Raw genomic sequence first — 9,915 nt, forward strand, 5'->3', positions numbered from 1 at the left:
GAGGCCTTGTGAGCCGGGTGGGCTCCCCCATCATGGTTCCACTGCCCCAGGGGAGCCAACCGCGGAAAGGAGGGGCGCGTTTGAGGAGAAAAGAGAAAATCGCCATCCTGGAAGGTGAGAAGATGGGCTTGTGGGCGGGAGGAGGCACTGGCGGGCGGGCCAGGGAGAGATTTGTGGCCACCAATGAAAGTCAGCCTGGGTCAGCCTGCTGGTGGGCCTTTCCCCCCGCCCTCGGTGTCCCACCCACCTGTCCCATGGGGGTCGGCCGAGGAATGAGTGCGTGGCCAGGAGAGCGGGGCCCCGCTTTCGAGCCCGCGGAGACTCCTGCAGCTGGAGGGTGTCGTGGGCTTGGGGAACCCCAGATGCCCCAGGTCTTCCCCCAGATCCTAGGGGAGCAACGGCGAGAGCAGTGGGCTGCTCCGGGCTCCGGGTGGCCGCGGGGTTGGGGCCTCCAAGGGGGCGGGGATTTGGGGGCGGTTCCCCTGCGCGGGGCGGGGCTTCGAGGAGGTGAGGCGGGGCCTGGGGCGGGGCCTGGGGCGGGGCCTCGCGGAGGACCTTGGGAACGGGCGGGGGTGGGGACCAAAATGGGGCGGGACTTCGCGGGGGTGGGGCGGGGCTTCGCGGAGGAGGCTTGGAGGACGAGGAGGGGACAGGGCCTGGGGCGGGGCCTCCGAAGGGGCGGGGCCTGGGCGCGGCCGGGGTTCGGTAGCTCGCAGGGAAGCGCTGCTCTAGCTCGGGCAGGCACACGCGGCTCGGGAACGGTGCGCCGGCTCCACCCCCGTCCCCCACCCGCCCGCCGCGCACCCGCCCCTCCCAATTCCCAGAGCCGGGGCTGGGGCTCGCGGCGGCGGCGGCGGCGGAGGTGGATCTAGGCTGGGCAGCTGGGCGCGGGGCCAGGGCGGGCCGGGAGAGGCTGCTCCGGCGGCGGATCGCGCGGAGGGCGGTGGCCTGGGCCGGCCGAACCATGGCGGCCCCGGAACCGGCGCCGAGGCTGGCCCGGGAGCGGGAGCGGGAGGACGAGAGCGAGGACGAGAGCGACATCCTGGAGGAGAGCCCCTGTGGTCGCTGGCAAAAGCGGCGGGAGGAGGTGGGCGCGGGGGTCGGGGGCACGGGGTGACAACGCCCTCCCAGAGCCGGAGGGGCTTGGAGGCTGCGCGGGGCGTGCGGGCGCTGGGAGAGCGCGGCGCGCCGCGCCTGGAAGCCTCTCCACGGTCCCTCGCGGCCAGCGAATCAGCCACCCCTGGACCCCTTTGGCCTGGCGCCCGCCCTGGGATTCCCTGAGGGCCAGTCTCCTCCTAGGACCACCTCCCCATGCCTCTGGACTCAGCCGCTAGGTTCCTGGGGATCCCCCTCGACCCCTTGAAACCGGCTCCAAATCCCCTTAGCCCAGCCCTTGGATAGGAGCCCTTGGCTCCTGGGGGCAGCTACCCTCCAAGCCCCCACCTTCCCGCAGAGTGGCTCAGGGCCTACAGTCCACGCTTGGGCCCACTGGAAAAGTATGGACAGGGACCAAATCCTCACCCGCAATCTGACACACACCAGGGCACACATAACCCCTTATTCACTCCCCAGGTAAACCAGGGGAACATGCCAGGGCTTCAGAGCACCTTCCTGGCCATGGACACGGAGGAGGGGGTAGAGGTGGTGTGGAATGAGCTCCGCTTCAGAGACAGGAAGGCCTTCGCGGCGCACGAGGTGAGGCCGCTGCCCCCTCCTCATCCTGCCTGGGTGACCACCTGCTGACCACCCAGAGACCACCCTCCCTCCCCAGGAGAAGATCCAGACTGTGTTTGAGCAGCTGGTGTTGGTGGACCACCCCAACATCGTGAAGTTGCACAAGTATTGGCTGGATACCTCCGAGGCCTGCGCGAGGGTGATTATGGGCGAGGCCCCGGGCAGGCAGAGGCCACAGCCAGGTGGGGTGGGCATGGGGACGAACCCGCAGCTGGTGGAAATCCTGAGCTCGCACCCTGCAGGTCATCTTCATCACAGAGTACGTGTCATCAGGCAGCCTCAAGCAATTCCTCAAAAAAACCAAGAAGAACCACAAGGCCATGAACGCCCGGGTATGGGGAGCGGGCTGGGGCAGCCACGGGGACAGGACTGGGTTGGGGCAGCCTCGGGGACTGGGATGGTGAGGGGGTGCCCAGTGGCCTCGGACAGGGACTGGGCGAGGATGCGGGGCGGGCTCCGCAGGCCCAGCCGCCTCTCCTGCGCCCACCCAACGGAGTCGTGCGTCCGCCGCCAGGCCTGGAAGCGCTGGTGCACGCAGATCCTGTCCGCGCTCAGGTGAGGGCCTGGGCTGGCCCGGGCGCTGCACCGCTGAGCCCCCGCCTCTCCAGAGCCTCCTGACCGGCTCCTCCTACTCTCCCCTCCCCAACCTCTGCAGCTTCCTGCACGCCTGCAGTCCCCCTATCATTCACGGGAACCTGACCAGCGACACCATCTTCATTCAGCACAACGGTCTCATCAAGATCGGCTCCGGTGCTGGCGGGGCAGGGCTGGGCGGGGGACGGGGCAGGGGAAGGTGCCTGCAGCCAAGGGCAGAGGAGTTCTGATGCCCCAGCAGCTAAATCCGCTCTTTCTCCCACCCCTCGGCAGTGTGGCACCGAATCTTCTCCAATGGTAAGTGCGGACTCTGGGGGATGGGGTCCTGGAGAGGTCCCGCCCGCTCAGCCTTTGCGCCCTCCACAGCGCTGCCGCATGATCTCCGAAGCCCCATCCGTGCTGAGCGAGAGGAACTTCGGAACCTGCACTTCTTCCCCCCAGAGTACGGCGGTGAGTGGCGCTGGGTCTGGGCGCCCGGTGCCTGCCCTGTGCTTCTCTCCTATCCGTCCTGTGTTCTCTCCCGTTCAGAGGTGGCCGATGGGACCGCTGTGGACATCTTCTCCTTTGGGATGTGTGCGCTGGAGGTACTGTCCCCGCCCTCCACCTTGTGCTCTGCCCTCCTCCTAGCTGTGCCCTGCCTGGCTCACCTGTGTGGTCCCTTCCCCATGCCTGACCTGGCTCTGTGCCCCAGATGGCTGTGCTGGAGATCCAGGCCAACGGGGACACCCGGGTCACAGAGGAGGCCATTGCTCGCGCCAGGCACTCACTGAGTGACCCCAACATGCGGGTAAGCAGCTTGCCCTGCCCCTCCCCAGCTGGCTCACTGTGCTCCAGGCAGGCCTGGGAGAGCATCACCGTTTGTGCAGCTGAGGGGTATACCAGCTGGCTGCACCCCCGCAAAGAGGACCTCAGTGGAAGCACATACTGGTTCCAGGCCTGAAGTTCCTAAGGGGTCAGCACATTCTAAGGACAAGAAGGCAAGAGAGACCCTCCCTCTGTGGCTGCTATCACCATGCCCGTTTTATAGATAAAGAAACTGAGGCTCAGAGGAGATGAGTCCTTTGCCTGAGGCTTTAGAGTAAGTGGTGGAGCCAACATCTGCACCTGGGTCTGCTTCACTCCAAGTCCTTGACTTTAAGCTTCTAGGAGGTGATGAGGCTCCAGCTTGTGGGGGGACATGGTGGGTGCCAAGCAGGCAAAAAGAGGTATGGGATGGAAGCTGCATCCATAGGCCCCTCTGCTCAGAGTCCAGACTTAACTCCATGGCCTCAGGAAATGGGGGTGCCTGGATGGGGCTGGTAGGGAGCTGGAGCCGGGCTGGGCATGGATGTGGAGAGAGTGGGGAACCAGCAAGGTCATCTCCAGTGTTGGGCCTGAGATGAGCCGATCAAAAGACCATGGGTAGCGAGAGGCAGAGCCTGCAGTGAGCCGAGATCATGCCACTGGACTCCAGCCTGGGAGACAGAGCGAGATTCCGTCTCAAAAAAAAAAAAAAAAAAAGACTACAGCTTGCAGGTGTGACTTAAAGATCATGGCTCCTACTCCCCATGATTTTTGGGAGGTTGAGGAAAGCAGAGCATGGTGCTCCAATCCCAGAACCCAGCTGTCCTCAAGCCCAAAGGGCCAGGTCCTGGCCTGGCTGCTGCCAGGACTCCTCCCTACGGGCATCCCTGCATGTCCTGTATGTCCCTGAGGAGGAGGGATGTGGAGAACTCAGGGACCACCTCTCCTCGAACTGTGGGGCCAGAGCAGAGAGCCCTGCACACCACCAGCCTCTCCTCCCCATGCCCCAGGAGTTCATCCTTTGCTGCCTGGCCCGGGACCCTGCCCGCCGGCCCTCTGCCCATAGCCTCCTCTTCCACCGCGTGCTCTTCGAGGTGCACTCGCTGAAGCTTCTAGCAGCCCACTGCTTTATCCAGCACCAGTGTGAGCAGCAGGCCAGCCCAGGGGGTGGCCGGGGAGGCTGAGGTTGGGATGTGGAAGGGGCCCTGCAGGACCCACGGCCTGAGCACACCGCCTTGATGCTCCTGTGGCTGCAGACCTCATGCCTGAGAATGTAGTGGAGGAGAAGACCAAGGCCATGGACCTGCACGCGGTCTTGGCGGAGCTTCCCCGGCCCCGCAGGCCCCCGCTGCAGTGGCGGTGAGCAGGCAGCACCCAGAAACCTCCCCTCCCCACGCCTCCCCTCCCCGCGCCCCTGGCCAGCCCCTCACGTGCCTCCCACCTCCATGCCAGGTACTCGGAAGTCTCCTTCATGGAGCTGGACAAATTCCTGGAGGATGTCAGGTAAGAACTGATGGAAGGTTGGGGGCCAGCAGCTGTCAGGCCTGAGCCCCCAGTCACCCCGCTGTGTCTCCAGGAATGGGATCTACCCACTGATGAACTTTGCAGCCACTCGGCCCCTGGGGCTGCCCCGTGTGCTAGCCCCACCCCCGGAGGAGGTCCAAAAGGCCAAGACCCCGACGCCAGAGCCCTTTGACTCTGAGACCAGAAAGGTGAGTCCCCTCTCTTGCTGCTCAGTGCCATCCCTCAGACCTTCTAGCAGCCTGATAAGAGGTTCCTTCTCCCAGGGCCTGCGTCCCCACAGCCCAGCTCTCCTCCTGGCTGCCAGAGACCAGATCCCGGCTGACCCCTGTGGGGATTATGGGGGTTGTAGGACAGGCTGGACACTCTCCTTTTCCGGGAGGCTCCCTGTCCCCTCAGATCCTTCCCCTGCATCCTGCTGCCTGCCCTGAACCTACTCCCAGCATCCTGCCTCCAGAACTCGCCCAGGCTCTTCCACCCTGCCAGCACTCTTCCCCCCACCCCCCTACCCTCCCATCCCCCAGCTTGTGCTGATTCCCGGACATCTATGTCCTGGTGTCTCCCCAGACTTTTCTTGCAGCACTGCCTCCTGGCCAGTGGCCTCTCTTGGTGCAGTGCAGCCAGAATTTATGTCCTAGCAGGCAAACTGCCTGCTCCTGGCTGCCCGCAGAGATCATGGGAGTCCTCAGCTGATGCCCAGGCGCTGGGAGGCCTGGTCCTGCAGGCACATTGCACTTCGGTGCAGTCCCGTCTCACCCAACCTCCCTTTCCCCGTGCTCAAGTTCCCTCTTTGTTCAAGTTGTTCTCTCAGCGGTGAAAGCTCCTATTCAGCCTTCAGTACCCAGCACCTAATGTCGACTCTTCTCGAAGCTTTCCTTAGCTCACCAGGCCACTAGCAGTGAGATGGGCTCCTCTTAGAGATTCCCCCCTTTCCAATCTCTGCTGTCCCTTCCTGGCCCCTCTGGGGCCGCGGCATGTGGTCTCGCCGCTGGGTCTGTGAGTCCCGGCCTTCCCCCGCTGCAGGTCATCCAGATGCAGTGCAACCTGGAGAGCAGCGAGGACAAGGCGCGCTGGCATGTGAGCGGGGCCTGGGAGGGCAGCGCTGCTGTGGGGAAGGCGGGAGCGTGGCAGACCCCCAAACCTCCAGCCGACCACGCCCCGCCGCCTCCCCAGCTCACTTTGCTTCTGGTGCTGGAGGACCGGCTGCACCGGCAGCTGACCTACGACCTGCTCCCAAGTAGGCTGGGCAAGGGACCTGGGCGGCGGGCGGTGACCCCGGGCAGCGGGTGGCTCAGCGGCCTCATGCCTCGCCTTACACCGTTGCCACAGCGGACAGCCCTCAGGACCTCGCCTCGGAGCTTGTGCACTACGGCTTCCTCCATGAGGTGCGCTGGGCGGTGCAGTGTGGCCTGGCGGAGGGGGCAAGCGGGGCAGGCCGTGCCCCTCCGTCCCCCATGCCTCCCTCCTTCCGCAGGACGACCGGATGAAGCTGGCCGCCTTCCTGGAGAGCACCTTCCTGAAGTACCGTGGGGCCCAGGCCTGACCCAGTACCCCAGCCCCTGGGGACCATGCCGGGGTGCTGCCCAGGCAGGCCATGTTGGGGAGACCCCAGCACCGCGGGGCTGCTCTCCTCCGTGTGCCTGGGAGCACAAAGGCCCTGCTAGTGAAGAAACCCCCACCTCCTGAGAGTGGGGCTGACCCTGCCTCGGGCGCCGCGGGGTTGGGGGGTGGGTGTGGGGGAGCCGTTAGGCCTCCCAGGTCCTTAGGTTCAGGGTTGCCCCCAAGACTCCTTCCCATATTCTCCATTCTCCACCCTGAGTTCCTACCCAGGCTGCCTGGCCAGGGCCACTGCCTGCTCAGCATGCAGGAGGCTGCCCTGCAGGGAGCCCCAGCTCTGGGGCTTGGGGGTGAGGGTCAGCCCTGGACAGACCTCTGCCCAGGGAACTGCTCCATGGGGTCTGGGAGAGCAGCCATCCCTGGCTGGCACCATAGACCCACACAAGGAGCCTGCACAGCAAGCCAGAGGTGACACACCAGCAGGTGTCAGGCATGGCACTGGGCACAACAGGGACCTGGCAGGAGAAACAGACCACAGAGAGGTCTGGAGTTGAGGCTGTCATCAGCAAAGCCCCTGGTCCCACACAGCTCTGCCCTGGAGCCACCTCTTTGACCCTTTACCCACCCCGAGACCAGAACCTGCAGCCCCTCTACAGATCTCCTCTGGCCACTGCAGCCCCCCGAACGGGCTTTTTCTCTCCTGCATTCCCTGGCCTGGAGAGGTCAGGGCCCCCACATCCTCTCTGCTCCTCAGATTCACACCCTCTCTGTGTTACCTCCCGCACCTCCTCCCTGGGGCAGCTGCTCCCTGGGCCTCTGAGGATGTCAGCTCCTGGCTCCCTGCCTCTCTCCCACTGCACTCCTGGTTCAGTCTTACAGGTTTCTATGCCCCCATGGATTCTACCCCTGCCTTCCTGGCCTCTTGATTCTTGGCTTGCCTCTCCTCCAATTCCAAACTTAGTGAAATGGCCTTAAACGTTTTAAATTGTATGTATAAATTTAGCACAATCATGCCTTTTTAAAAGCATTTCAAATGTCAAACCAGGAAGGCACACCACTGTATTAGTGCTATACTGCTGCTGTAAAATTTACCACAAACTTAGTGGCTTAGAACAACACAAATTTATTGCAGTTCTGTAGGCTGGAAGTCTGACTACGGGTCTCACTGGACTAGAATCAAGGCTGGCAGGCTGCCTTCCTTCCTGGAGGTTCTAGGGGAGACTCTGTCTCCTGCTTCTTCAGGCTGCTGGCGGAATCCACATCCTTTCAGTGGTAGGGCCAAGGTCCCCACTTTCTTGCTGGCTGTAAACTAAGGCCACTTCCCGCTTGTAGAGGCTGCCTACATTCCTTGGCTCTTGGCCTCCTCCTCCATCTTCAAAGCTAGCAGGTTCAGTCTGTGTCACGAAACATTTCTCTGGTTCTCTGCAGACAGGAAAGGTTGTCCCTAAGGACTCATGAGATTAGGTTGGGCCCAGCCAGATAATACAGGATAATCTCCTTCCTCAAGGTTTTTAATATTAAACACATCTGCAGGACACATTTTGCCATGTAAACTAACATTCACTGGTTCCAGGGATTCAGGAAGGAAACTCTTTTGTTGGGGAAGGGTGGCATTCTGCTGACCACAGCATCCCAACCAAAAGCCAAAAACCAAAGCAAGACTTACTAACGCTTATCAAATAAATTAAATGTGCAAAATAGTGAATCTCAGTTATCTTAAATATTGCAATACGATTTACAAAATTATTCTAATTCTCACACCTTCCAACTCAAAATTAGCAATCTAAAATAATCTCCATATCCTAGATGGAAACTCTCATGTGAAACTGTCTGATTACGCACGGTCCTAAATGGTTTCAGTGGCAAACACTTAACATTGTACTACTGATTAAACTGAACTTAAAAGCATCAATACTACCATTGCTGCACTTAATCATGTCTCTGTTGAATTCTTCCTTTTATCTTTTCAGAATTTTATGTGTATTGTTTTTAAAGTAGAATGGGTTTTTTTTTTTTTTTTTTTTTTTGAGGCCAATAATAAATAATAAATGCAGGCTCCTACTCTGATCCTCTCCAAATTCAACTCTCTTAACTGTTTCTTCAGGCATTTGAAATCCATGTTTTTCAAAATCATGAGCTTTTAGTTCTGTTTATTAGTTTTTTCACATTAGGTGTCCCCAGCCAGCATCCTCTGGGAGGAGGGTGGTCACCTGCCTCAATCTCCTGATGCGGCATCGTTCTAGTGTGACGGGCATCACAGCTGCATGGGTGTTATTACAGCTTCATTACCACGTCACAGGAGAGAACAGGGTGTTCTAGGATGGCATTTCTTACACAACTTTTTGTTTTCCCTGGAGTTAATAATTGCCTTTTTTTTTGTTTGCCTGGTTTTCTATATGTGTTTGTCATCGATTCATCTTTAGACTTTCCTGCAAAAGCATGAGCATCCTCTCACAGCTTAGGACTCATCACATAACTGACTGCTCAGTTTCTTCTGGAGCCCCCACTGTGCAAGCCCCCTGCCCAGGTTACTTGTTCTTGGACTTATGGTCCAGCTGTCAGCATGGGTTAACTCTTCACCAGTGTCCTGCAATGCTGTCCTTTTCCTTCATTTGCTCTGTTTGAGAAGGACCATCCTCCAAGTTTCCTGAGAGGGTGCATAGGAAGTTGTGGAGTCTTTACCTGTTTGTCTTTATGCTAACCTCACATATGCTTGACAGTGTGACTAGTTACAAAAAGCTTGGCTTGGTTGAAAATCATTTATTCCCAGGATTTTGAGGGTGTCATGTCATTTTCTTCTAGTTCTGAGAACTCTTGTTTCTTTCTGACTCTACCTATGATCTCTTCTGTTTTATTCTTTGCCCCATTACTTTGGCAATTTTGAATGATGTGTCTTGATATACAACTTCCCTTTCACCCATCGTTCAGGAAACATGACTGGTTCTAGGAAATTTTCGTGATTTATCTCTTTGTTGATTTCTCTCATTTCCTTATTTTCTGGACAATTTATTTAGATGTTGGGTTTCTGTTTTTTGGGTTTTTGTTTTTGTTTTTGTTTTTTGAGACAGGATTTGGCTCCGTCACCCACCCAGGCTGGAGTGCAGTGGTATGATGACAGAGCACTGCAACCTCCACCTTCTGGGCTCCAGCAATGCCCCCACCTTAGCCTCACTACTAGCTAGGACTACAGGCCTGGGCCACCATGCCCAGCTGGTTTTTTTAAATTATTTTTTGTAGAGATGTGGCCTCGCTATATTGCCCAAGCTGGTCTTGAACCCCTGGGTCCAAGTGATCCTCCTGCCTCAGCCTCCTGGAGTGCTGGAAAGGCATGTATGAGCCACTGTGCCTGACCTGGACTTCTCTTTTGAGATGCAGTCACGGTGGTGGAAAGAACACAGGCTCTGGAGCCGTTCTACTGCTGCTCCTGCCTTGTGGTGTTGCCCATCAGTAAAAATGCATAACAGCTGTACCCACTGCATAGCACGGGGTTGTGAGGATCCCATGAGTGAATGTGTGTAAGAACAGTGCTGGGCACCATGCACCCTGCGTGCACGTTATTGTCAAGGGAAGCTGTTCCCAGAGAGTGGTGCCTGTGGCTTCCCCTGGTGGTGGTGGCGGACCAGCCCCCCACCACCCATCCACCCCCTCCATCGTGGAGGCCTTGTGTGCCAGGCTGGCCCTAAGAGCACCCACCTGTGTTACTGCTATTCTGTTTTCCAGCTATCT

At 59.0% G+C, this 9,915-nt stretch overlaps 1 protein-coding gene across 3 annotated transcripts; it reads left to right on the forward strand.

The window, feature by feature from the left end:
• Window positions 1-719: 719 nt before the first annotated feature.
• Window positions 720-8,097, forward strand: NRBP2 (nuclear receptor binding protein 2). 3 transcript variants are annotated; one of them, XM_010375284.2, is made up of 18 exons: window positions 720-1,087; window positions 1,573-1,695; window positions 1,772-1,873; window positions 1,977-2,066; window positions 2,249-2,289; window positions 2,390-2,484; window positions 2,602-2,625; window positions 2,695-2,778; window positions 2,857-2,912; window positions 3,020-3,115; window positions 4,122-4,254; window positions 4,368-4,470; window positions 4,564-4,614; window positions 4,688-4,823; window positions 5,656-5,709; window positions 5,806-5,869; window positions 5,962-6,017; window positions 6,107-8,097. In XM_010375284.2, exons 1-18 carry the CDS (start codon window positions 965-967, stop codon window positions 6,173-6,175), a joined length of 1,500 nt encoding a protein of 499 aa, XP_010373586.2. In that variant the 5' UTR covers window positions 720-964; the 3' UTR covers window positions 6,176-8,097. The 3 variants fall into 3 exon arrangements, with proteins under 3 accessions (XP_010373586.2, XP_010373585.2, XP_030776981.1); XM_010375283.2 differs by having other exon boundaries at window positions 1,772-2,289; XM_030921121.1 differs by lacking the exon at window positions 3,020-3,115 and adding an exon at window positions 3,144-3,305 and having other exon boundaries at window positions 5,656-5,869; window positions 5,962-8,097.
• Window positions 8,098-9,915: the final 1,818 nt, after the last annotated feature.

This window comes from Rhinopithecus roxellana, chromosome 17, assembly GCF_007565055.1.
Source record: "Rhinopithecus roxellana isolate Shanxi Qingling chromosome 17, ASM756505v1, whole genome shotgun sequence".
NCBI classification, from domain to species: domain Eukaryota; kingdom Metazoa; phylum Chordata; class Mammalia; order Primates; family Cercopithecidae; genus Rhinopithecus; species Rhinopithecus roxellana.